At 41.9% G+C, this 27,835-nt stretch overlaps 3 protein-coding genes across 3 annotated transcripts in view; 1 reads left to right on the top strand and 2 right to left on the bottom strand.

Annotated features, from left to right (window-relative positions):
- The window catches only part of ITGAL (integrin subunit alpha L), an 81,226-nt gene extending 77,236 nt beyond the window's left edge, over positions 1 to 3,990 (top strand). Inside the window, exons 29-30 of the mRNA XM_058179433.1 lie at positions 7 to 114; positions 2,419 to 3,990. Of these exons, the coding sequence (XP_058035416.1) occupies positions 7 to 114; positions 2,419 to 2,595 (285 nt within the window). The 3' untranslated portion in view covers positions 2,596 to 3,990. The remainder of the gene's footprint in view (positions 1 to 6; positions 115 to 2,418) is intronic.
- A 79-nt stretch (positions 3,991 to 4,069) lies between these two features.
- On the bottom strand, positions 4,070 to 27,835 carry LOC131198066 (uncharacterized). The gene is made up of 9 exons (XM_058182576.1): positions 27,269 to 27,835; positions 26,323 to 26,483; positions 25,950 to 26,048; positions 25,224 to 25,361; positions 24,987 to 25,103; positions 20,762 to 21,756; positions 17,279 to 17,339; positions 14,866 to 15,583; positions 4,070 to 7,081 (listed from the first exon to the last, which is right to left on the bottom strand). The coding sequence occupies exons 2-9, from the start codon at positions 26,338 to 26,340 to the stop codon at positions 5,106 to 5,108; spliced, it is 4,122 nt and encodes a 1,373-aa protein (XP_058038559.1). The 5' UTR covers positions 26,341 to 26,483; positions 27,269 to 27,835; the 3' UTR covers positions 4,070 to 5,105.
- Positions 14,713 to 15,793, bottom strand: BORCS6 (BLOC-1 related complex subunit 6). The gene has a single exon (XM_058179466.1). It carries the CDS (start codon positions 15,560 to 15,562, stop codon positions 14,858 to 14,860), a length of 705 nt encoding a protein of 234 aa, XP_058035449.1. The 5' UTR covers positions 15,563 to 15,793; the 3' UTR covers positions 14,713 to 14,857.

Below are 27,835 nucleotides of genomic sequence, written 5' to 3'. Positions count from 1 at the left end.
ACACAGGTCACAGACATAGAGGTGATAATTATGATGAATTATCTCCCAATTATAATAGGCAGTGCCATTGGAGGCTTGGTCTTACTTATACTCTGCGTTGTAGTACTTTACAAGGTGAGAATTACTTTATTTCAAAAATCCAGAGTAATTCTGAGGAACTGAAACTTGGACTCTTCCTGGTCAGTTGGGTTTAAAAAATGATTGGATCAGTAATATTTCAAACTAGCATTGCTAACATTCACAAATTATTCAACTCATCCATCATTACTTTATAATGTCCGAAGTATATTGTCAGGCTAGTTTCAGCTAGGATTATTTGAGATGTCAGAATTTAAGCCTAGATCTTTAGTTTGCAAAGTGTGGACTGTACCACTGAACGGGGATCATTTCCTAATTGCTACCAATTATTGTTGATGTTGTTTCTGGCATGGAAATTTGTTTTACAGCTCCAAGAAAGAATTATTGGAATTCTTACATTCTTAAGACTGTTCTGACTTAAATATGATCTTATCTGCTTTACCATTTTACTTACTTAAGTTTTTCAAACTTACCAAAGTTTGAAAAGTAGTCTAATTAAAAAAAAAACCAGCATACTTGTGGTCTGCTTTTTGGTATTTAGATTTTTCTGAGATATCTCAGGGAAAGAGGAAAAAACATTTGTACTTTTATAGCATTTCATCTATTATTTTTATAATAATATTATAGTTCCACAATGATGACCAATAGCTCATTGCTTTCCCTGGGCTCTCCCAAAGCATACTGGAGAATACACTAAGATATAAACTAGTAATTTTTATATTAGAATGAGATCTTTTCCAAGGGCAGAAATTTTATAATTTGGGAATTATAAAATGTGGCCTTATGCACTGCTCAGAACAGCTCTGAAAAATGTTCTTCAGATGAATGTACAGATCTGTGACATGAATCAGATGTCAACCCATTTTAATTTAAAAGGATTGTTTACCTAAAGTAGAATAGAATAGAATAGAATAGAATAGAATAGAATAGAATAGAATAGAATAGAATTGAATTGAATTGAATTGAATTTTATTGGCCAAGTGTGATTGGACACACAAGGAATTTGTCTTGGTGCATATGCTCTCAGTGTACACAAAAGAAAAGAAACGTTCATCAAGATACAACATTTACAACACAATTGATGGTCAGTATATCAATATAAATCATAAGGATTGCCAGCAACAAGTTACAGTCATACAGTCATAAGTGGAAAGAGATTGGTGATGGGAACTATGAGACGATTAATAGTAGTGCAGATTCAGTAAATAGTTTGATAGTGTTGATGGAATTATTTGTTTAGCAGAGTGATGGCCTTCGGGGAAAAACTGTTCTTGTGTCTAGTTGTTCTGGTGTGCAGTGCTCTATAGCGTCGTTTTGAGGGTAGGAGTTGAAACAGTTTATATCCAGGATGCGAGGGGTCTGTAAATATTTTCACGGCCCTCTTCTTGATTCGTGCATTATACTACCCAGTAAAACTAAGTTTCATACATAAAAAAGGAGAATGCTTACATTTCCTACTAGGACCATAGCCTCTAGTAATTATATTATTTAGCGCTAGATTATATGTAGTCCTTGCTTTATGAACACAACTGAAACCAAAAATTTATATTGCTAAGCAAGATAGCTATTAAGTGAGGTGCCCCATTTAAAACTCTTTTTTTGCCACAGTTGTTATGTGAATCACCACAGTTAAGTTAGTAACATGTTGTTAAATTGTTAAATGAATCTGACTTCTCTATTGACTTTGTCAAAAAGTCGCAAAAGGTGGTCACGTGACGCTGAGACACTGCAACCGTCATAAATACATGCCAGTTGCCAAGTGCCTGAACTTTGATCACATGACCATGGGGTTGCTGCACTGATCATTTAAGTGTGAAAAATGGTCGTAAGTCATTCACTCAGTGCTGTTATAACTTTGATCACTAAACGAATGGTTTTAAATGAAGGGCTAACTGTATTTGTGTTTATAGAACTTTTTTCAAATTATTTTTTATTTTGCAACATACAACATAAACTCCATTCCTAACAGTTGTTTTGTGAGATAGATTGTGTAACTGTTTACCTCACAAAGGTTGCCCAGCTTATTATTTTTACAAATAATTATAACCGGTAAACATATTTATTTGTATACCACTTTCATTATTTTTACAAATAATTCAAGGTGGTGAACATATTCAATATGCCTTCCTCCTTCTATTCCCCCCCTCCCCATAACTCTGTGAGGTAACTTGGGCTAAGAGAAATCACCCAGCTGGCTTTCCTGGCTAATCTTCCGCTTTCTAGCTTGGTGCACAACCACTAGATTGAACTGGCTCTCCTTACCAATTCAAATTTTTTAAGCTGAGGCTGGATCTCCCTACCTAATTTCTGCTTCTAATGGCTTTTCTTACTTTGTATTAGTGTGGGTTCTTCAAACGGAATTATAAACAGAAGATAGAACTTGAAGGAGAAAATGAGAATGCTGTACAAGCAACTGACAATCTAGAAGATGGTGCAGAGAAGGAAGATTCTAAGGCTGAGAAAGAGAACCAAAGCAATCTCCTTACAGAACCATTGAATACAGAAAATGAGACCTAATGATCAAATCATGTTTCTCTCCAGAGACTACAGCCAGGCTATTCGTATAAATGTTCGGTGTTGGGGTGTTGGGGTGGGGGTTAAGGGGGGAGCCAGAAGACTGTGGTGCTGGTAATGAAGACTTCCTTTTTCCTTTCAAAATTGAAAAAAGAAGCTATTGCTGCATTTATTTCAAGGGCTTCTTCTGACCGTCTTAGTAAAAGAGCCATAATATGTGTTTGCCGAGGCAGATGGCAGATATGCATGATAAGAGGACCAGAACAAGACGCAGGCAGGCAAACATGTTTTGTCTGCGTTCTCTGCTAGTCCCTTGATCTGAGAATAATCTGCTGTTTTGTGTGCATATTGTTGTGAGATTTTTTTTCTAGAGAATAGCAGATTTTGGGATTCTGGACCATTGGCCTTTGTTCATCTTATCGGTTGCACAGCAGAAATGGGTAAGGTTTAAAAGGGAATTGTGCGAATTCTACCTTCCCCCACTTGGCAAGGAATGAAAGAAGGAATTCTGGACAGTAACTACCAACAGACTGTTAGATAAATAAATGTCAAGCTCCAAAACTAAGAAAGATGCGCTGAGTTACTCCAGAGCAGTTTTCTTTATTGTTCTTCATCTATGGACAGAAATCTTGCCACACTAAAGCAAACTTCTAGCATCAATAAAGATATATACCAAGTTGCTACCTTGAGCTTCTTCCTCCCAATCAAACTATCTAAACTTTGCTGTCTTAGTCCTCAGAATCCAGATGACATTCCACCACATTAATTCCCCTTGGAGATTACTTTCTTACCTGAGTCTAAAATCTTTATCTTGGCAACTCTCAAATGAATGGGAGGAGAGAAGACAAAATGACTTGGACCCTGGTCAGGAGCTTCACCATCTTAAGCACCATTATGGCCCTGCAGGATGTCTCTTAATACTCTTAATTTGATTTATATTTCTTACCGTGTTTAGTATGGAAGGGAACATAATAAGGGATGGGAACATCCACCCAAAAACATAGAAACAAAAAACAAGAAGGGTAACAAGTGACAATCTGTTGCTGGCTAAGCCTTTGGAAATAATAAAGCGTTCTGTCATCAGGAAATTTGGAGCAGAACAGAATCTGTATGTTAGGATCCAACTTAAAACAAAACAAAAAAGCATTGTGTGTCATCAAACCTATATGGCTTTCAAACTCTGGGATTGGTTGAACTTTTCATTGATCATTTTTGCACTTATTTTTAATCTTTGTTAAAATATTTTTGGGAAATTTTTTGAATTTCTATTTTCTTCACCATATTTCAGTAAAGGCTTTCTTAAATGTATATTTTGGTAATGTATTTGCTATAATGTAACATTTTCAGAAAATCTTTAACAATGATGTGAAAAAGTAAAATTACAATAGTTAATGATTTCACAGATGGTGGCCAAACTAAATGTCTTAGATAATTTTTACCTTAATAAATGAAAACAGTTTTTCAGAACAAAAAAAAGTTTACATTCCAGAATCTCCATATATCACAAATCACTAATGAAATTTCCCCAACTTTGAAAAGAGGTTGACTGTGCAGCTTCTTTGGAGGGGCAGGGGAAATCAAGGTTAAGCGTCCGGTGTATATATGCGAGTTATATGCAAGTGTCTTGAAACTAATTTAAAATATGTTGAGTAATAATCCTGGCTCAATTTAAAAGAATGCAGAGTCCTTGAGTGGAATCAAAAAGAGCATTTATTAGTTCAGCAAAGGGACACACAGAAAAGAGAGAAGGATTAGAACGTTACAAAAATAACTACAGTTGGGAGAGATTCAGAGCATGCAACCGAAGTTTCAAAAGCTGTTCTAGTTAAATATTGGAGTCATACAGTGTCCCCACATTCTGCTGGGTTCCTAAGTAACAATTGTGAAAATAAAACAACTGTATTATCTTTTTTGTCCATCCCAACTTCCTAAGTCAATTATTTCAAAGCTTACAGACTGAATTGAAGGAAAATTTCTCCCAAATCAATTCCTAGAATCCAGCAAGAATTGCCACCATAAGGAAAGGCACCCTCTTGTTTATAAAAAAGGCATCTTACCTTGGAGGTGTTGTGAAACTTTTTTTTAACAAAAATTGGGCTGGATTGGGAAGTATAATACAGCATGTGCATAGGTAGAGTAACATTTAAAAACGGACTGACTAAAATCACCATTTGGAATTATTTTGATCAACAAACGGCACAAGGCTTGGAATGATACAGGGAGTCGGATCATAGAGCTGGATCATAAGGCAGCCACCATACAGCGCTCTGTAGCAAAGGCATGCAGGGACTGGAGTGAGGGACACATTCAAGTGGAGAGTAGACACCACAGAATACCCTACAAATATAAATACAACTATATTTGTTGCAGAAGGGCACAAAGGTACAATTCTGCTGTTTGTTCCCAATGACTTTTGATGACTCGCTGGTTTGAGCTATTATGAGCGTTGTAGGCATTCTACTCTCTTCTACTATATCCCAGTCAATCATTTCAATTCCTTAAACTCCTCAGCTTCAGCAGGGTGACTCAGTCTCTGACTTCTGTCTTGTTCTCTCCAAGCTGTCCTCCCCATCTCCTAGCCAACTTTGCTTCTCACTATCGTCTTCGCTATCCTGCCATTCCTGTTCCTCAATCAATTTCTCCTGCCTTAAATTATCTAAAGTAGTCTCCCATTCTTCTCTTATGCTTTCGCCTCTATCATCCTGCCAGTCATGCTTTGTGGTGATCTCGTCCTGACCTTTCCCCCCGATGTCTGAATTACTGTCACCTTGTAGGTATTCTTCTACGCTTTCACCATCTTCATCATCATGACACTCTAGCCTGATACTCAGATTGTCATCCTGGAAACTCTCCTCCACCCTCCTGTAGTCATCATCGTCATCTCCCTGACATTCCAGCCTCATGCTTTCAGTACAATCCCCCTTTGATCCCCGTTCCAGTTGTTCATCCTCATCGTCCTGCCACTCGGTCCTCATGGAGGATTCCACACCATCTTTCCAGGTCTGCCTCATGCTTTCTCTGTCACCATCCTGCAACTGTTCCTCCAGACCCTCATCAACATCATCTTGCCACTCCACCCTCATGGCCACATCCCCATCATCTTCCCATTCCTGCCTTGTGGCCTCATCCCCAACACCCTGCCATTCGGGCTCCATAATTCCGATCCCATTCTCCTGCCACAGACCATGTGCTTCCCCTCCCCCTCCCTGGTCCCCAACCTCTTCCATCCCAGCCGTTTCCCATCCTTCCATCAAAGTCAATGTCTCCCCTCTCCTCACATGGGCTCGCCGATGCTGAGAAAGTGCCGATTTCTGTCCAAACCCTCTTCCACAATAGGGGCATCGAAAGGGCTTCTCACCAGTGTGAGTTGCTTGATGCTGAAGGAGAGCAGAACTACGCACAAAGCCTTTCCCACAGTCTGCACATGAGTAGGGCTTTTGCCCTGCATGAATACGCTGGTGTATATGGTAGGTGGAGCTGACACTAAAACTCTTCCCACACTGGCTGCAGCAGTAGGGTCGTTCACCGGTGTGAGTTCGCTGGTGCTGCAAGAGTGCCGAGCTTACGCCAAAACCTTTCCCACACTCGTCACATTTGAAAGGTTTCTGGCCTCGGTGCACCCGCTGATGCTGCTGGAGGTTGGAGCTCTGATTGAATCCTTTCCCACAGTCTGGACAACGAAAGGGACGCTCACTCATATGGATCCGCTGGTGTCGGATAAGATGGGAGCTCTCCGCAAAATGTTTCCCGCACTCAGGGCAGCCAAAAGGCCGCTCTCCGGTATGAGCGCGGAGGTGACGGACCAAATCCGCCCGGAGACGAAAGGTTTTTGTACACTCCCCACAGGAAAATGGACGCTCCCCAGAATGGAAGCGTTTGTGTTGGGTAACCTTTGAGCTCTGAGAAAAGCATTTTCCACAGATGGAGCAGACATAAGGCTTCTCCCCAGTGTGGATCCGCTTGTGCTGAATGAGATCAGAACTATGGCTGAAGCTCCGCCCACACTCTGGACAGGTGAAGGGTCGTTCGCCTGTATGTGTCCGTTGGTGGATGATGAGATTGGAACTCTGTGAGAAGCCCTTGCCGCAATGTGTGCACCGGTATGGCTTCTCACCTGTATGAGAACGCATATGCTGAACTAAGTGCGAGTCTTGGCGATAACTTTTGTCACAATGGGGGCATTTGTACGGTTTCTCACCTGTATGGACACGACGGTGACGGATTAGATGAGAACTGTTACTAAAGCTCTTCCCACAGTCAGGACAAATGGTAGCTTTGAGCATTTTGTCATTGTCAGAAAGATTATCTGTAGATTCCTGTTCCAGAGATATGATAGATTCACCGTTACAGACCTCATGCGGAGTGCTTTCCATCTTATAGTCTTCTAGTCCTTTCACTGGAGAGTCTCTATGTTGAATTTGTTGCTCTTCTTTCTGTTTCTTCTGTGATTCTGCTTCCTCTTCTTTGTTTTCATGTGTCATCTTAACGTCTACAGTCAGAAGTTATATCACAATAGCTTAATCTCATTCTCACCAAATAAATTTAAACTTTGACTCTATGTTACTTTAGGAAAGCAGATTATATATTAAAATAATCGATGGCAAACTCAAAGGATTTTTTTAAAATCAAGTTCACTCCTGATTTACACTGCTATAAGCCCACACCATCTAAGATGATGTGTAGAGGTTAATTTAGATATCAGAAGTTTATTTAATTCACTTTCCCATTTAAATTATGAAAACTAAACATAACTTTTCTTGGATCCTTGTAAGACATAGAAATATTTTAAAAATTAAATATTATTGTCCATCCACATCTAGAAGAATCTCCTTAAGACTTGAAATGTAGTAGAATTTAGCTCCAAAAAATGATAATGTAAAAATATAGTGAACAATTTCAGTATAGAGTTTTGTTTTTACTCTTATTCACAGCATATTTGTTAGTGAGACAAAGTCGTCAAAATTTGTTTCCTATACTTTATAATGAAACAAAGAAGTTAAAGAGTTTAATTAAATGGTATTCTAAGTGTCTGGAATTTCTCCCATAAAGTGCATAGAGAATTTAATATTTGTAGCCTCAGAGAAGAGGTAACTGTAAAGTGACTTTTGTTATGAATCCCAGGTTGGGGTGTATATACACACACACATATACACATAACGTAATAAAAGCAGCAGCCCCAATAAAATATCTTTAAGCAGCAATATGTTAACAGCAAATATAATGATTAAAACTTAGAAATACATTTACATTTAAAAGATAACCTAACTTAAATCTTGTTATCAGAATCCAAGATCTATGCCAATGTTCTTCTATGGTAGATCTGAGTTAAAGATTTATGCCCAATATAAATATATTTTCAAAAAGCTATTAAGAAATTGTGATTAGGCTAGGGGCAGTTAATACTGTAAGGCAAAAATGATATTTGAAGTAAGAATTCCAAGTCACAGCACACTCCTACTGACATATGTTCAATTTATTCAATTTATTCCTCACCTCTTAATGTCTCTCTTTCACTATAGTCCTGGCGGTCTAGAACATAGGCTTGTTTTCCACTTTCCATGTGGGAAAACTGCAACAGTTAGCTCTGAGGAATTCTGATTCTGGGGGAGGGAAAAAACCAAATTTCTTTAGCACGGGGAAAGCAGATATCTGAGAAATTCTCTCTCTCTCTCTCTCTCTCAAAAAAAAAAAAAAAGCTTCTGTGTCTCCAGGGTCCCCAAAATGATTCTCTGCCTCCCTCCCACAGGCACATATTTGCTAGGATTTCTTCACACCCTCAAATTCCCTCACATTTTACAAAGTCGATATCTTTCACAAATCCCAACCCTTCAAAACAAGACTTCTTACATAACTACATTCCTCCTCCGACTGATAGGACAGATCAAACCTAGCAATATTAAGATTTTTTTTTTTAAAAAGAAACATGTATTTACCAAAATCATTAGGTTGTGTTTTTTTTTTTTAATTCAAAGCAAGCGAAGGCTATTTTGACAATTAAAACAACAACAACAACAACAACACAGCGAATGAGATGAATTGGAGCTTTTCCTCCTTTAGCTTCTCCCACCCCAGTTTGCTGTCATTAACAATTTCCTGACCAGGTTGTTCTTTCGATTCCCACATGTTCACCAGCCCTTTCATCTTCTCTTCAGGCTGTCCAGAGAGATGCTGCTAGCGCAGCCATTTCAAACCTTGTTACTTGGTTGTGTCCCCCCCACTGGCTTTGTTTTCATTACAGAGTGGGCACGGGGAAGCTGATAGGTGCCTAGCTACAGAGATCCGCTTGGAACAGGAAGGTCCCTTCATGATTAAGACCCTTCTCCAGCCCTACTTCCTTCTGGGTCCTTTCTAGGCAGCAGAAAACTTGTCAGCTCTACTGTTTTAACTCGGTCGGCGTGCCCGACCCTCGTCTTAAGGGGCGGGGTGGATGGGAGGGAACGGCTTTATTCCTCCGCAGCTTTTCACGAGTCCTTTATTTCAAAGTTATCGGCTTCTCTTTGAGGCGGCAGCCAAAGAAGCCAATGCAATCAATTCTAAATTGCATTAACAGAGGGATTGAATCAAGATCACGAGAGGTCTTAATACCACCCTTAGTTAGTAAGACCACAGCTAGAATACCCCTAATCATCCAGTTTTGGTCACCACACTATAAAAAAAAAAAAGATGTGGAGACTCTAGAAAGACTGCAGAGAAGAGCAACCAGGATGATTAGGGGACTGGAGGCTAAAACATACGAAGAACGGTTGCAGGAACTGGGCATGGCTAGTCTAGTGAAGAGAAGGACCAAGGCAGACATGATAGCAGTGTCCCAATATTTGAGGAGCTGTCAGAGGGGGCGGGGGGGGGTGTCAAGCTATTTTCCAAAGCACCCGAAGGCCAGACAAGAAGAAACTGATCAAGGAGAGAATCAACCTAGAAATAAGGAGAAATTTTCTGACAGTGAGGACAATTAGCCAGTGGAACAGCTTGCCTTCAGAAGTTGTGGGGGCTTCACCACTGGAGATTTTTAAAAGAAGACTGTACAGCCACCTATTTGAAATGGATAGGGTCTCCTGCTTGAGCAGGGGGTTGGACTAGATGCTTACAAGGTCCCTTCCAAGTCTGTTATTCTGTATTCGTTTTCATGCCCACCCAAGATGCCTCTTAGGGCTTGTGGACATTAATTCTGTAATATTGCGTTGTGTATTTATATAGTATTCAAAAAGGATTTTTCTCTGTTCTCTGTGTTTTTCTCAACTATATTTCCTTGCAGGGTGACAGTTCATTACTTAAAAAGAACTCTCACTCTGCAAGGAAGGATTAATGAGAAAAATACAGTCAAAGCAGAATGTATTAATATAATTCCCTTTGGGGGGGGGGAGATCCTGAATGCCATTGTTAATACAGTTACATTCATGATCTATATATGAGACAGCAACCTGAATTTGGGCTAACAAACAGGTGCCTTTGGACAAAAGGACTGAGTACAGTTGAGTTTGAGCTTTGCCCCTTTCTTGCCATAGCTGTTGTGAATCACTGCAGTTTTAAGTAAATCTGGCTTCCCCATTGACATTGCTTGTCAGGTCATAAAAGGTGATCACATGACTCCGGAAGGGCAGAACTGTCATGAGCCAGTTGCCAAGGGTCTGAATTTTAATCACATGGCTATGGAGATGCTATAATGGTTATAACGGTGAAAAGCAGAAATGGGATAGGCAGAAATTGTTTAATAATATTAAAGGTATTATTATTAGGGTTGGTTGCATAGTCAGCCAGATGTTTATAGATTGGATTTAACATTTGTAGCCAGCTATATTATTTGTTTGTTTGTTTATATTAGGACAGGGATGGTAGGCACACTGGTGCTCTTATGCACGCCCCTTACAGACCTCTTAGGAATGGGGTGAAATCAACAGTAGCTAGTCTAAGGTTAAAATTTTGGGGACTTTGGGATGAAACCACAGAGACAGAGTCCCAACAACCTGAGATAGGCAGATGCTGATGTCGAAAGTGTTAAAAAATATTGTCACAGGACTTTACTGTTCCAAGTAAAGCTGCCTTTTGCAACTGACTGATGGTGATTTTATCAATGTCGGTGGTATTTAAATAGTGCTCCAAATGTTTTGGAGTTGGAATTTTATCCTTGCAAGCTGCCGGAGTTCCTGACAGTGAGTTGGGCAGCCAGATAAATTTTCTTAAATAAATAAATTGCACTCAAAATGCCTATTACTACTACTAATATTATTACAGCGCCCTTGAAACAGAAACTGCTCTTTGTCCAGAATGTTTCAGCCAGATTGTGGATGCCATCTCATTATAGAGAGGAAATGAACAAATAAACACATTACAATCTTTGTAAAAAATTTTACACAGGCGTTCTATTTCGTTCTGGGTTCACTTCAGAGTTCTATGACCCTAAACCCCTGTGACAGGGATGAGGAAATTGTCCATATGAATCCTGCTCCATGCCAAAACGATCTCATGATTCATAATCTCAACAAAGTCTAATATCATTAGGCGTCCATAGGGGGAAAAAAACATTTAGGGAGAGTTGGGAGAGACAACCATTTGTTTAGTGACCACTTGAATTTATAACAGCACTGAAAAAAGTGACATGACCATTTTTCACACTTATGAACGTTGAAGCATCTGTGTCACGTGATCAAAATTCATGTGATTCACAACTCGCATGTATTTATGAAGTTTGCAGAGTCCGAAGGTCATGTGATCAACTTTTGCGACTTTTGAAACACTATGTCACTATTTATTATTTGTTGCCCAGAGTAGCCCCTTGGTGAGATGGGCGGCAAATAAATAAAAATTGCACTGATGATTAATACTAGCAGCCACTGACAATCTTCACTCCCTCTTTTAAATCCACCTATGTACAATTCAGCACAGATCAGTGTTTCAAAACAGCCAGTCTCCCCCCTATAAATGTTACTTCCAAGTGAACATAGGATGTTTAATCATTGATACAACAAAAATAGCTCTTTTTCAGTTGCTTCTGCTTCCCCCCCCTTTTTTTTTCCTATTACCTTTGTCTAAAAAGTATATTCTGTATTTTATGGGGAAACAAAATGCTCTGTGAGTAGAGTAGAGTAGAATAGAATAGAATAGAATAGAATAGAATAGAATAGAATAGAATAGAATAGAAGTCCTGGAGGAATGAACTTCCACCAGGACTCCGCCAACTTCCTGACCTTCGAACCTTTCGCCGCGAGCTGAAGGCATATCTATTTATTTGTGCAGGACTGGCGTAGGATTTTAGTCTTAAATGGGGTTTTTACTGTTTTAATTATATTTTAATTTGGGCCAATTTAATAAGTTTTTTAAATATTGTTTTTATCTTGTATTTATTCTTGTTCTATTTTATCTGGCTGTAAACCGCCCTGAGTCCTTCGGGAGATAGGGCGGTATAAAAATCCAATTAAATAAATAAATAAAATAGAATAGAATAGGAGTTGCAAGGGTCTTCTAGGTCATCTAGTCCAACCCCTTGCTCAAGCAGGAGATACCTTTTATGTAAAGCTTAAAGCATAATTCAGACTCACTGGGACCCTGAAATGTTTCGTTATTTTATTGGGCTCCCGCATAAATAATTGCATCTCTTTCTTGCACCTGGTGAAAACTTTACTACAGATTGCAGATTTCGCCTTTCTGGGGGGGGGGAGTGTCTTAACGGCTGGGGGCGCACATTTGCCTTTAACCCCGCCCCCTCCTCAGAGAGGCTATTTATTTATAAGGTAGGCACTTATTTATTTATAAGGTAGGCACTCGTCTTCTTCGTCTCAACTCTCACCTTTGGGATTACTTTTCCTCCGTTTGGTGTTTCATAGAAGAGAGGCGGATTTAATGCCAATCCTCCCACCCCCCCAGTCCTCCCATCCCCCAATTCATTTGCTCAATTACAGATCTCTTGCACTTAATGTGAGTGTGACACATAGGGGTTTGTTTATTTAAGATTGCGATTCTTAGGCTGCTCAGTTCTGGAGAAAAAAATATCTACTATAATGGCCCAGTCACTTTGGATAGTCAAAAGGGTTTATATAAATTTAATAAATGTGAATGCTAGGAGTTGGACCCTAAATTGATGGCATGTCATCAGTTCCAAAATGACTCAAAGCTGCTTACAAATGATATTTATATCCTGCCTTTATTAATTTTTGCAAATAAGGCAGCAAACATACCCATTTATTTATTTGTACCCTATGACTATCATTAAGTGTTGTACCTTATTTATTTTTTATTTTATTTAATCAAATTTTTATACCGCCCTTCTCCCGAAGGACTCAGGGCAGTTCATAGCCAACTAAAACCACAATGATAAATATATTAAAACAATAATATAAAAAATATAAAAAAAACCCTATCAAATATGGCCAATTTAAAATATATATAAACAATAAAACCCAGTTAAAATTTAAAACCCCAATAGTAACATATAAAATTCTAAAATCCTATGCCAGTCCTGCTCGAAGAAATAGATACGTCTTCAGCTCGCAGCGAAAGGTCCGAAGGTCAGGAAGTTGACGAAGTCCCGGGGGAAGTTCGTTCCAGAGGGTAGGAGCCCCCACAGAAAAGGCCCTTCCCCTGGGGGTCGCCAGCCGGCATTGCTTGGCCGACGGCACCTTGAGGAGTCCCTCTCTGTGAGAGCGCACGTGTCATGTCCCACTCCTCCGCTGACGGCCGGGTCAGGGAAATCCGAATCAGGCTTGCCGCTGCAGCTCTGCCCAAAGTCCTAGCAAAGTCCTCAGAGCAGGCAGGAGACCAGAAAGTGACTTCAGCAAGATAAGTTCGACTTTGCCTGACCCAGAGACTGCCAGAAAGCAGATCCTTTATATAGGCCATGGGGTGTGGCTCCATGACTCAGCACTCATTAAGGCCTGCCCCTCCCTTCCTTCTGTTGCCTCCGCCTATCCAGTCTTCTGATGCGAGGGTCACTCCAATCAGCAGCTGTTGGAAATAAACCTTCCTCAGGCTCACATGCTGTGGAGGAGGGGGAGGGGTCTAGCTGCTCTGTTTGCCTGGGCATGGAGCCAGGGCTGGGGCCGGGGGGTGCTCCCTCCTCTGCAGCCTGCTTGGGCATGGAGCCAGGGCTGGGACCGGGAGGTGCCCCCTCCTCTTCAGCTTGTCTGGGCATGGAGCCAGGACTGGGGCCGGGAGGCATACATTCCTCCGTGTTCGGGAGCAGATAAGAAGGCCCCGGCTGCTGTGAGAACGGGCAAGACACAACAGCACGGGTCGGTAGGAGGCAAACGGAAGCAGCAGGCGGTCCCGTAAATAACCCGGTCCTAAGCCATGGAGCGCTTTAAAGGTGGTAACCAATACCCTGAAGCGCACCCGATAGACCACAGGCAGCCAGTGCAGCTTGCGCAGGAGTGGTGTTATATGGGAGCCACGAGCGGCTTCCTCTATCATCCGCGCAGCTGCATTCTGGACTAACTGAAGTCTCCGGGTGCTTATGATTCTTGATGAACATATCTTTTATGTATACTGAGAGCATATGCACCAAGACAAATTCCTTGTGTGTCCAATCACACTTAGCCAATAAAACATTCTATTCTATTCTATTCAATGCATCTTCCTCCTGTTTTCCCCAGCAACAAACGTGTGAGGTGGGTTGGGCTGAGAGAGTGACTGGCCTACAAGGTCTCCTGACTTATTTGGTTCAGACTAGGGGTGGGTTCTACTTACCTTTACTACCGGTTCGCAATGAGACCACGCACACATGCGCAGAAACTTCCTGATGACGTCTGGGTCAGTGGGTGGAGCCTCCCGCCGGTTTTACTACCGGTTCTTGTGAACTGGTCTGAACTGGGGGCAACCTACCACTGGTTTAGACTATAATCTTATGATGAAAAAATAATGGAATTTAGGTATAATATGAACAAAGAGACTGCAGGGAGAGATGGAAGTTACTTGAGAGCTTTCATGCCTTACATGTCATATTTTGACAGATAGCAGTAACCAGTGTTAACTACAAGAGACATGTAGCATATGTGAGATTTTGTGGGGAAGAAACAGCCATTGAAATGGATGGAAGAATCCTGCTGATTATTGGGGTCTCCAAAATTTTGGATTAGATTGGGAAAGGTTTAGGAAACACCAAAAGGAGCAAATGTCACAACAGAAGACAAGTACAGTAGTGGCATAATTTATTTCTCGAAACGTTTCATGAAAAACATGAGTTTCCCTTTCAAAGCCCAAATCCCTGGAAGTCCAATGCTCACTCTTGTTTATTCCCCACTGCTCCACAAATAAAACCCTTTCCAAAAAAAGGGTCCTATTTGCAGACGGCCTCAAAGATCTCCAGAGTCCTCTTAATCTCCCGGATCTGCTTAGCGAGGATGTGGACAGGCTGCATGGAGCGGTCTAACTCCTCGCACCTGGCCATCAGAGTGTACATCCCTTTGATGCTCATGTCTACGGATTCACCCAAACTGTCCACGGCATCTCGGTAGGTCTGGATGTAGCCTACGCTGAGAGCCGTCATATTCTGGATGGCGCTGTTCAAGGCTCTCAACATCTGGTCCACTCTCTGTGCCACGTCCGTGGTCAGCCTTTCCAGATCCCGAAGGACCTGGGGATCCACTGGAGGGATGTCTGCAGTCTTGCCTCGGACAGAGTGCTGGGATGACATCGACGAGGAGGTGGGCTCTGTTTCATCCAGGCTGCCCCGAGAGCTCATCTTGATCTTCATTTGCAAGTTGTTGGCCACAAAATGTGTCAGGTCTCCATCGTAGCTCACGGTTCCTTCCAATTCCAAGGCGCTCGATATAGTGGCCCTCCTGCCTTCTTGGTTCTTGGATGCCCCGTATACCTGGCTTATCCCATCCAGGCTGTGACTGTCCAACAGACGTCCTCCGGCCATGCTTTCCCTGGCTGCAACTCGCACGGGGTTCGGCAACCGCCTGGATTCTTCCCCGGCTACGGAATTGGACGAGGGAGCTTGGATGTGGACCTGGGCCATTATATGTTGCCCCTCCATCAGGCAATGCGGGAAGGAGATCTAGGAACCTGGGGGAAGCACCGAAGCAAGGAAAGGAGGGCGCAAGGCAAAGGCGCAAGTGGGGAGAGAAACGCAGAGAAAAGCCTCGGGTGAGGGGTGGGTTTCAAATTAAAGATTCCTCTGGAGACAAAAAGGACAAAACCGATCCTTTTTCCTCCATCTCCCGCATCTAAACACGCACGGGAAACCCTTCCGCTTCTCGGGGGGCGGAGATTGGTCCAGGAAAAGGCGGGGGGAAAGAGCGGGTTGGCTGTCTAACCAACCAGGAGGACTAAAGGACCCTTCTCATTGGCTGCCTTCGGTTTGTCGACCTACCAATCGAGGTGGGGAAAGCGGACGCTCTCCGGCTGGGACGCTCTCCTCCCTCCCGGAAGGAGCAGAATGCCCAAAATAGCATCCTGGGCACGGAGGCGAGAAGCGGCGCCTGAGCTGGCATTAAAGGAGCAGAGGGATCGTCGCATCGTTGGCAGGAACCCAAACGCCGACGTTTTCAATTCTGACCCTTAAAGAATGTATTGTTGTAAATGTGTATGTTTTATTTTATTAAATTTATATACTGCCCATCTCACTATCCAAAGCAGGGGTCTCCAACCGTGTCAACTTGAAGGCTTGTGGACTTCAAGTCCCAGAGTTTCTCAGCCAGCTTTTCTTTGCTGGCTGAGTAATTCTGGGAGCTGAAGTCCACAAATCTTCAAGTTGCCAAGGTTGGAGACCCCTGATCCAAAGAGTCAGACAAGGAATGACGGATGGAAACCTGATCAAGGAGAGATTCAACTTAGAAATAAGGAGAAATTTTCTAAGAGTAAGGACAACCCACCAATGGAACATCTTGGCTTCCTAAGTTATCTATATAGATCACTGGAAGCTCTCAAGAAGATACTGGACAGAAATGGTGTACTAGGGTCTCCTGCTGGGGTTGGGATTTGGACTAGATGACCTGCAAGGTCCCTTCCAACTCTGTTAATCTGTAAAACTGCAAAGTCATAAGTACTCAGAGCTCTCTCTCTCACACACACACACAGGGTAGAGTGGTACAGGGTAGAGTCTTCCCAGTAGAGTCTGTTCCCAGTAGAGTGGTATAGGGTAGTGTCTTCCCATAAGAGATGCACTAGAACCTCAATATTATAGTGGAAGGAAAGCCCGGTGAATCCCAAGATGATTTACTCTGAAGCAAGCAGTAGAAAGTGTCTGGGTTTTAGTTTTTAATCCATGCTTTATTTAATTTTTTTTTGGTTTTTTTATCGTGAATGAGATTTAATACAATAACAATAATTGTTATTTTCAAATAACAAAGAAGAAAGGAAATGTAGAATTGTGGTCCTGTGAGCCGAATCCACAACCTGCTCTTCAGCATTTATCCCTGGTTGGCTCTTCCTGTCTTTTAATAATAAAGCTCTTTTGGCTGTATCAGAAAGCGGGGAACAGGTGGAGGATTGCTGGTCATGGAGATGTTCACTCTAAGAAAGCTGACAAGCCATGAAGCAACAGAATTGGCCAAGACTGTTTCCAAGGTTTACCTAAAAAGTTACACCAGGTGGCCATAAATACAGACGTGTATAAAAGGAAATGTATATAAATGGCTAAACACCTTTCCCCCACCTCCTGGCATATCATGTCACTACCACCAAAGAATAATTATGCAGAAGCTAAAAAATGGAAAATTATGATATGATTAATAGAATTTACATCATTTACTTTAGTGAGGTTCTTGTAACAAAGATTATTTCCACTGAAGCGTCTTTTTCCTTGAAGCTGACTAATTTAAAAAAAACATCAGTTATATAATGAATTATTACCACAGGCATGTATTTGTTGTTCTTACAATATATTATTTGCATTTGCATTATCTTTAGGACACATCTTAATGAAGTGAAGCAACTACTTGTATAAATATCACCCAAGTATAGCCTAAGGCTTGTGCAGTGCAACCAAGATACAAACATGACCTTTGCTTGTTCAGAAACAAAAGTTATTTTATATATTGTGCCTTTAATAGTGTCTGTCTTCCTTCTTTCAGAATCTTTTTATTGCATTTTTTACATGAAAGTAAGCTTGATTAACCAGTCTATCTTACTTGTAAACCAATTTATAATCTTTTGTTTTAATCTGAAAAATGGTACCTTCACGTTCTCCAATTCTATCATTTCATAAAAGTTATTTGGAAAAAAATAACTTTTCCAATAAGGAAAAGATGGAATTACTGAATTATTTTGATTACCTTAGCACTTTAATTTTCTGCTCACTTGGACAAGTGCCATTGCTACTTCATCACTAAACTAATGGTTGTAAATTGAGAGCCACCTATACATATTCTTCAGAGTTTTACTGGCTTTTAATGTTTGTAAGATGTCTTGAGTCGCCTCTGGGAGTTTGCCAAGATGGGTGGCAAACAAATCTAATGAACAGTTTTATTTGAGTAAGCCTGCTTGATTGCCATTTTGGAATCAAGTATTAGCTTTGTATTTTACTTGATTTGAAAATGACTCTGTGACCCATTTCTGTTTTGGTAATTTCAGAATTTTGGTACTTTTCTTTAAAGCTCTCGTATTGTATTCACCTGGTGCTCTCTACTTATTTCAGTTTTCATCTGAAACTATCCTTGCTGACAAATATTAAGGATCCTTATAAGTATATTCTGGAATGGTCCTTCTCCCCGAACTATGTGCTCCTTTGTTCTGATTCAGGAAAGATGTTTTTCTAACCAACTGTGATTCTAAACTTTTTAAATAATTGTGAAGTGCCTTATGCCACTCTCTTTCTCTTGTGTTTATTATTTTAAACTGCTATTATACCGTATGCTGGCTTTTGAATTTGCATTGTAGGAGTGTTTTTCTTTATACGACTGAGGAAGACTATATAATGATAACCACAGGAAAAAAATTTTTAATATACATAAATACACAATCTATTCTGCTATATGGGATAGCAGAAAATATAGTGGACAGTATAATTAGAAGCAGAAAAAAAAATATTACAGCTTTTTTAAGTATTGGCATTCTATAGAACTGAGAGATTCTTAACATAATGGTATTCAAAGAGGCAGTAAATGTGAAATTTGAACAGCCCTCTCGATAAGAGGGGAAGGGATACAACACCATCAATCTCCAGTCTACAACACAGTCTTTTCAGCAGTTCCAAGGCGCCACACCCATTTGCACTACTCAGGTGATCCTGAGGACCCAGATAAACCTCCAAGCGGCCTCAAGGACTCTCTAAAAGAATGCAAGTGATCAGCTGTCTGCAAGGAGGATAAATCCTTCCTTTCCCCACCATCCAGTCAGAGCGGAAGAAGCTTCTTGGATCAGAAGTGAAACGTCTTCAAAGAATAAGAAGGAAGTCCAGTTGTCTCTTGAAAAACCACCTTTGGCATAACATAATGGTAGCTGGGTGAATTATGAGAGTTGAAGTCCATACATTTTAAAGTTAAGATTGGTTCAAACATATTCACCATTTATAGCCCTATTGATGATGCAGGACAGTCTGCTCCATGGCTACTCACTTAAGTCTCATGAGCTTTGACTCACTCGAGTCTCATGAGCTTTGTGGTTTTCAAGCAATATGTTGTATTACTCAGCTGAATTGTTTCCTTCAATAAGTTTGGATAAAATAAACTACAGTAGTCCTTGACTTACAACCTTTTGTTTAGCAGCCATTCAAAGTCACAACAGCACTGAAAAGACCTGACTTATGACTGGTCCTCACACTTATGACCATCCCACAATCGCAGGGCCAAAATGTAGGTGCTTGGCAACCAGCAGGTAATTTATGATAATCAAAGTGACCCAGAGTCACATGATCACCATTTGTGACCTTTCCAGCTGGCTTCTGACAAAAGTCAATAGAGGAAGCTTGCTTCACTTAACGATTGCACGATTCACTTAACAACTGTGGTGATTTGCTTAAACCACAATGGCAAAAAGGTCACAAAAATAAGATGCCACTCACTTAACAACCATCTTGTTCGGCATTCTGATCTCAATTCTGGTTCTAAGTTGAGGACTCCCTGTATGGCTGCTACTGTACTATGTGATCTGGTGCCTGCTGGAGACCAAGTTAACTAAGGAGATAATCAAGACTTGCAATGTACATGACTCGAGGTTTCCCATTTATAGAGATACCTTACCTGGAGGGGGGTTGGGGAAACAGGCTAAATAACACACAGTAAGCAGCCTTGTTCAACAGGCTTAATTGGCACAATTTATTCAGGTTAGCCTAGTGTGCATTTTTCTTAAGACACCGTTTTTAATTTTTATCCACGCAAAACAAGTGTAGCCTTTCAAACAGTCTCCATAATAGAAAATTTGTTCGGAGCATCAGAGCTTAACCAAGGTATTGGAGAAAATAAGTGCAATCTTGGGACATTTTGTGTCTCCTGTACAAAGCTAAAAATGAACCTAAATATAAAGCTCCAGGACATGTGAAAATTCTATATGCATGCTAACTAAATAAGCTTGCTTCAGTGATCAGATTCTTGCTCGGTGGCTCAGCAAAACCTTGCTTCGTCCATCTGGAATTTCTGCAGGTGCATAGCTTGTGTTGCTTTGCAATCAAAAATCAGCCACTATTAGAAAGCAAATTATTTCCCAGGATCAAGGAATAGCTGTTAAAAAGTCTCCTCTCCACTTCTTTGTCATTGCAGTGTCCTAGGTTACATCCATATCATCCTTCACTTTTTCAGCTATTCTAGAAGCTCCTGAATAATTGAGGTGAGTAGAGAGACTGATACAAGCCCAGTCTTTTATTTATTTGTTCACTTTTGGCTCGATTGGACAAGTCCTAACAGGCCTCTCTACCTGTTACCTCTCTATTGTACTCATTCAGCCATTTTAACTTTCCCTGTCAGAAAAGCAAGCTGAACAGAAAAATCCAACCTTTTACTTAGATGGTTGTTTCTCAACCGTGGCAACTTTAAAACCTGTGGACTTCACTTTTTAAAGTTGCCAAGATTGAAAGCTGCTGACCCTAAATTCACACAACCAAGGAAAGTAATTTAGAGATGAACTCAAGGGGCCAAAGAATCCAATTCAAGGCCAACTCCTTGCAAGAGTCAAGCCCATTCAGTGAATGAGGAGCCAGAATTGCCCCCTGACCTAATCTATGTCTCAATTTGTTACTGACAGATCAATAATTCTCTTTTCTTACATATTGGGCTTTGCATTTGGATCTTAAGGAACCAGCTACGTCCAACAGCTATTACCACACTCGGTACAACTATAAGGCCCTTCCCCCGGAGCCAAGTCACCTTGGTTGGCTTTTCGGGCGCTAGACTTCAGATGAAAACTTTTACCACAGTGGCCGCAGATAAGAAGCCGGTTGCCTTCTTCTTCATCAGAGCTATTATTGCCATTGGTAACATTGGTATCAGCACACAAAGTATCAAGACCAGTTATGCACTGGATCCCAATGCTTCCATCATGGTGGCCCTCAATGCTGCCCTCGTCAAAATTTGGGTCAACCTCACAGAGGTCATGGCGCATGCTGGGGTTGCGAGCATTGGTGTGAGTGCGACGGTGGCGAATGATGTGCGAGCTGAGCCGAAAGCTCTTCCCGCACTCGGTGCACACGTAGGGCTTTTCCCCTGTGTGCACCCGCCAGTGGTCCACGAGATTGGAGTGGTGGGTGAACCTCTTGCCACACTCAACACAACCGTAGGGTTTCTCACCTGTGTGGGTACGCCGGTGGTTAGCCAGCGTGGAACTTCCCGAAAAGCGCTTCCCACATTCCTGGCATTGGTACGGCTTCTCCCCGGTGTGAGTCCGCTGGTGGCGAGTAAGGCATGAGCTCCCAGTAAATCGCTTACCGCACACGTTGCACTGGTAAGGCGTAACCCCTGTGTGGCCGCGCCGGTGTAGGTTGTAGTTGGAACTTTGAGAGAAGGCCTTGCCGCACAATTCACAACGATAGGGCCGTTCCCCAGTGTGGAAACGCCGATGCTGGAGGAGATTGGAACTAGCCGTGAAGGCCTTGCCACAGTCCCCGCAGACATAGGGGCGCTCCCCGGTGTGCGTCCGCTGGTGCTTGGTGAGCGCTGAGCTCTGGTTGAAGCTGCGGCCGCAGTCGTTGCAACGATACGGCTTCTCTCCCGTGTGGATGATCTGGTGCTTGGCCAGGTTCGAGCGGCGGCTAAAACTCTTCCCACACACGCCACAAGTGTTTGGGTGCAATGAGGAAGACTGCAGGGATGGAGAAGAAAGCATGAAGAAGAAGTGTTTTGGAGAAAAAGGTTACACGTCTGTAAACCTTGTTCACCTATTTCTGAAATGGGTGATCAGGAAAATATGGCTTATTTCTGCCCCATCCCTTTCAGCAGTGGCATTTTTGCAACATACAATAGCTAACTGAATTTCCACAAGTAGGGGCTTCTGCAAAGGTAAAAACAAGATTCAAGATGATGGCCGAAATGGCACAACCAACTTTTTATAGGTAGCCCTCATATATCTCCAAAAATAAGACTGGGTCTTATATTAATTTTTGCTCCGAAAGAAGCATTAGGAGTTATTTTCCAGTTAAGTCTTATTTTCAGGGAAATAGTACTAAAATGTGTCGGTCTGGCTGACAATCCTAACTGGGGCTTATCTTTGGGATAGGGCTTATATTATGAGCATCCTGAAAAATCATGTTAGGGCTTATTTTCGGGGAAACACGGTAACCATTCATTTAGTGACTGTTCAAAATTACAATGGCACCAAAAAGTGACTCAAGACCAAATTTTTATGCGATAAAAATTTGGATGCTTGGCAACTGGAATGTATTTACAATAGTTGCATGTGATCACCTTTGGCTCGGATAAGCAAAATCAATCGGGGAAGCCAGTTCCTCTTAACAAACATGTTACTAACTTAACAACTGCAGCGATTCACTTGATAACTGTGGCAATGAAGGTCATAAAATGGGACAAAACTCATTTAACAACTGTCTTGCTTATCTAGGGAAATTTTGGGCTCAGTTGTGCTTGTAAGTTGAAGATTACCCCTATGTGTATTCCTGTAGCCACCATCTTGACTTTTGACTAGAGATCGGATAGCCTTAAAAAAAACACCAGAAAAATTGGGGGGGGGACGGGGACACAGGGTTTTTCCATTTTTTCCTGTTTTTTTCCAAATGGCTTTTGAAAAACAAAATGAAACAGAGAAAAACGGGGGGGAAACCTGTTTTTTCCCCAATTTTCCTGGTTTTTTTCCAGGTCTTCCCAATTCTACTTTTGACACACATATCCCTTTCTGCCTCAGAATAGGGAAAGATGTCTCCATCTACAAGTTAATTTTTGTTTTGCATTGTGCAATGCAAATTCAAATCTCTTTGGTGAACAGAGGATTTTGGGAAAGAAAGTCAGGGGTGCTACTCCAGAAAACCTCAAGTGGAGAATTATTATTTTTTCTTTCTTGTCACTTTAATTATCAGCCACCCAACTCCATCTGAGGTAGAGAAGGAAACTTTAGAATTTCTTTTTCAATCAGCCTAGGAACTAATACTTGTACGTATCAAGCTAAGCTTAATTGTACTATACTAAGTTCTGCTCAATATCCAAAATAAAACCTTGGCTCAACTTTTCCTAATTATGTGGGCCTCTCATGCATTCAGTTATTATAATGTGTGGATCAGCGCAGGGGTGAAATGCTCCCGGTTTGGACCGGATCACCCGATCTGGTAGCAGTGGCGGTGGGTGGTTCAGAGAACCGGTAGCAAAAATCCCTGCCCCCCCCCGCCTCAGCTGAGCTGCGCGATCATCAGAAGTTTTTTTTTTTTTACTTTTAAAAGTATTTTTTCTTCCGCCAAAAAAATGCTTTTAAAAGTAAAAAAAAAAAAAAGCCTCCGATGATCCCATGGCTCAGCTGGGATCATCAGAACCCTTTCAAAGCATTTTTTTACAACCTCTTCAGCAGAAGAGGTTGTAAAAAAAAAGCTTTTAAAAGGCTCCTCTGGCGACCCCAACTGAGTTGTCTGATCATCACAGGCTTTTAAAAGCATTTTTTACAACCTCTTTGGCTGAGGAGGTTGTAGAAAAAATGCTTTTAAAAGAAAAAAAAAGTTGGCCACGCCCACCCAGTCACATTACCCCCCACCAAGCCATGCCCACAAAACCGGTAGTAACAAATTTTACATTTCACCCCTGGATCAGCGACACCTGAAAGGGGCAAGATTAGAAAATTCAAGATGGCAATTACAACCATTCAATCAAAGCCCCACCCATTTTCAATGAGTCATGTGAAAAGAGACGGGCTTTGATTACATTGTCGCTGCAGCCTTCTTCACGTTTCTGACTCCTCCCACAGGGATGCTTTCGGTCAGTATACAAGAGGTGGGCAAAGCTAGAAGTGGCTGCTCCAAATCCGAGAGGCTTAGGGAAAAAAAGTACAGCACTAAAAAAATCTGAATAACATCAGCTTAGAATTCTGGAAACAGCAATCCTGACCCATCTTAAGGAGCTTGGAAATCTGGTTCAAGGAAGGCTTTCCCAGTGCTACAGCTCTCTGAAGTGAAATGTGCATCTGGCAAATTCTCTTTCAAAGCCTCTTAGGGTAAAATATGTTGTGTGTGGCATGTATGTGAACTGTGATACAATCAATTATGGAAAGTCTGTTATGTATAGTGCTGAAGCATAGCTGCAGAGCTACAAGTAGTTTTCACCTTGTGTTAGTTCATTTAGCCACCGTTCAAAGTTACAACAGCATTGAAAAAAGTATTTTTCACACTGATGAAAACTGGTAGCATCTCCCTGGTCAGGTGATCAAAATTTGGATGCTTGGCAACTAGTTCATATTTATGACGACTGCAGTGTCCCACAGGTCATGTGATCAGTTTCTGCTGATCAAGCAAAATCAACAGGAAAGCCAGATTCACTTAACTAATGAGCAACCAGTTAATTGTTGCTAATTGAACAACTGCAACAATTACCTAACAACTGAGGCAAGGAAGGTGGTAAAATAGGGCAAAACTGATTTCACAAATGTTTCATTTAACAATATAAAATTTGGGCTGAATTATGGTCGTAAGTCGAGGACTACATGTATTCCATTAAATAACCAGAAAATCATGTTGTTACAAAGTTTACCCAAAAAACTATTGCCAGGGTATAGGTCCTAAAGGAGAACCTCATATTCCCATGATTGATAAACAAAGCTCAGGGCAAGTCTCAACAATTCCTCAAGGTGTAGAATCATAGGGTTGAAAGAGATCTTGGTGGTCTTCTAGTCCAGGGGTCTCCAACCTTGGTCCCTTTAAGACTTGTGGACTTCAACTCCCAGAGTTCCTCAGCCAGCAAAGCTCTGGGAGTTGAAGTCCACAAGTCTTAAAGGGACCAAGGTTGGAGACCCCTGTTGTAGTCCATCCCTCTGCTCAAGGCAGGAGTCCTTAAACCAGCCCCTATATCTCGAAGTTCCCACAGTTTCATTTTACTACTCACCGAACCCTCCATGGGAATTATGATTTTCTGCACCTCAAACTCTTCTTCCTGCTGCTCCTCAGATTCCACCTTCATCTCTTCCTGAGTTGAAGAACCTTGTGAAGATGCAGGACCCAGCTAGTTTGGGCAGAAACAAAACAATCTAATAACAATCCTTAAAGAACTTTCCTTGCAAGTCATTTCTTCCACCCACCTGGTTAAAACTTCAGTGTTTCTATCTTCCTTATCTCCACTCACCAGTTTTCCCTCTGCAGAAAGTTCCATCTCAAAGTCCGGATCCTCCTCCTTTTTTTCAGTCTTTAGTCTAAGCAATCGCTTTTCTTCATTATCATCTGCTCTGGCAGACAATCTATCCCGGAAGGGGGAAGAATCCAGCTGGGAAACCCAAAGGAGCAAAATGAGAGATCTGGCATTTATCTTTTGTTCCCAAACAAAGAGATAGTTTGTTCAGTTTGTTCCCAAACGAAGAGACAGACACAACATCTCACAACCAATCTTAAAAGTTAATACGTCAACAACGTATTCCAGCTTGCAAGTTCCTCATGCAAATGGAAACAAGAATTTACCCAGTGAGGTGCAATAACTTCACTAGGTTACAAATTGCTATAACTAAAGTGTCCACAAGGAATGCTCTTGAAACACCACAACATGAATGCTAATACTCAGCAAGTCAAGCCTGTGTATTAAAATATGTTCCCATTACATTTCACAGGGAAGGCCATTTGAAATATCAAATGTGTTCCATATCGCAACTCCTAAAAGCCTGGTTTTGTTTCTTTCTGGCATTCATTTTCTCAATCTGTGTGGTATTCAGTCATGCATAAAGGCATTTGTCACCCTAAACCTAACCATGCTTTTAGTAATCACATTACAACCAAGAGAAATGTGCCTGTTTCAGATCTAGTCTGTTCCTTCAAACTTCAGGAAAAAAACACATGGCTTTGTCATGCTGGCTTTGTGCACCTTGATATCGTGAATCCTTTCCACTCCCTTCTTCAGTCTAGCACTTGGTCCCAAGGATTCCCAAGATCTGCCTTCAGCTTTCACCAGTGGTCCATCCATCTGATAATACAGAGAGGAGAAAAAGGAATCTATTAAAAGGTTAGGCATAGGTCCAAATCAGATATCAAAATATTCTAAGAATTTCCTATATCCTACTCAGGTCTTCCGTATACTAGTAGTTGGAGTAGAAAGAAATATAAGATGTTTGGCATTTTAAAACTGAGTCCGTGGGGGGAGTGTATATTCAGAGTTTGTGGTTATTTATTTTGGTCCCGTCTTCATCCAGATCTTCTAGAACAGACATTCCCTTGAGCCAGGTTTTTCTTGTGCTCACCTTGTCCTCATCCATCATGAATGCACAAACAAAAGTAAATGGCTTTTCGAGAGAAACCAGATTAAAAGAAATCTCCCTCTTTAATATAACTGCTGAGAAGCAAGTAACTTGTCAACTGCCAGCCCTCAGGTCCTGCAACAGCTCCATGAAGTTAGTGGGGCCTATAATAAAGACAGGATACAAATCAAATCCATAGATAAATAGATGAAATTTTGAGTGTAACACTCAAAGCTTTCCCAAAAATTGGTTGCATCCTTGAAGAAAGTCCAGACTTCTATTAAATCCTTAGCATAACCCTGGTTATGCTAATGACTTAATAGGCCTGGTCCCAGGAGGACCTAAAGGCAACATGGTATCTCCGTGGAGGATACAAAGTAAAACCCCAAGACTTGATTCTGTCTGGACTGTGATTCCCTAGAAAATTAAGGAGTTTGCCTGTACAGATAGTCCTAAAATTACAACAGTTCATTTAGTGACCATTCAAAGTTGCAACAGCACTGAAAAAAGTGACTTATATGACTATGTTTCACCATGACCATTGCAAACATCTCCATGGTTATGTAATTTACATTCAGAGGCTTGGCAACTGGTTCGTATTTATGACGCGGTCACGTGATCACCTTTTATAATCTTCTGACGAGCAAAGTCAAGGTGGAAGACACTTAACAACCCTGTGGCTAACTGAACAAATGCAGTGATTCACTTAACAAATGCAGCAAGGAAAGTCCCAAAACGGGGCAAAGCTCACTTAGCAAAATAAATGTTGGGCTCAATTGTGGTCATAAGTCTTTTTTTTTTTTTTTAAAGAGAGACTCAAAGCCATGAAGGAAGGCTTCTTCCCAGAGGTTCAAAGAGGGATGTGAGCCCCCAGAATGACAGGCTGAACTCAGGACCCGCTGCCCCCAGCCCCGTGGTTTGGCCGCCTGGGTGTGTCCCCGACACTCACCTGAGAGTTAAGCCTTCCAACAGCTGGGGCGAGGTGAGCCGGCGGGGGACGATCCACAGCAACAGCTGGCTACTCCGACCCACGTGTGCGGCTTTCCTTTCCGCGCGATCTTTCTCCGCGCAGCACCCGGAGAGGCGGGGAGGCTGGGACACGGAGGGTGGCTGGGGGAAGAGATGGGTGGGCGAGGAAAGGAGAGAGGGACCACTCGCGGGAAGGACGTTGAGCGAGAGGATGTGGCCGCTTCCTGCGGATCCGGCTTGCCAGCCCGCTCACCGGGGCCTCTCTGGAGGGGAGCAGAGGAGAAGAGGGGATCTTCGCAGATGCTGGGGAAGAGGGAGGGAGAAGAGCCAGGCAAAGAAGAGCAGAAGGGTCCCTCTCCTCGCCCTTGGCAGCCGCTCCGAAGCCCGTGAGCGAACCGCTCTCGGGGCGCTTTTACGCCCGTCCTACCAAAGTAGCGACCCTGCCTCGAGGAGGGGAGGGGGGAGGCTCCGAGGGGGACGGGAGGAATGCTGGGCGGAGAAGAAGGGCGCGGGAGGGGGTGACAGAAGGCGGGCGCTTCGTGCAGAT

The sequence above is a fragment of the Ahaetulla prasina genome, chromosome 4 (genome assembly GCF_028640845.1).
Source record: "Ahaetulla prasina isolate Xishuangbanna chromosome 4, ASM2864084v1, whole genome shotgun sequence".
NCBI lineage: Eukaryota > Metazoa > Chordata > Lepidosauria > Squamata > Colubridae > Ahaetulla > Ahaetulla prasina.
This window is presented reverse-complemented; position numbering and strand designations above follow the sequence as displayed.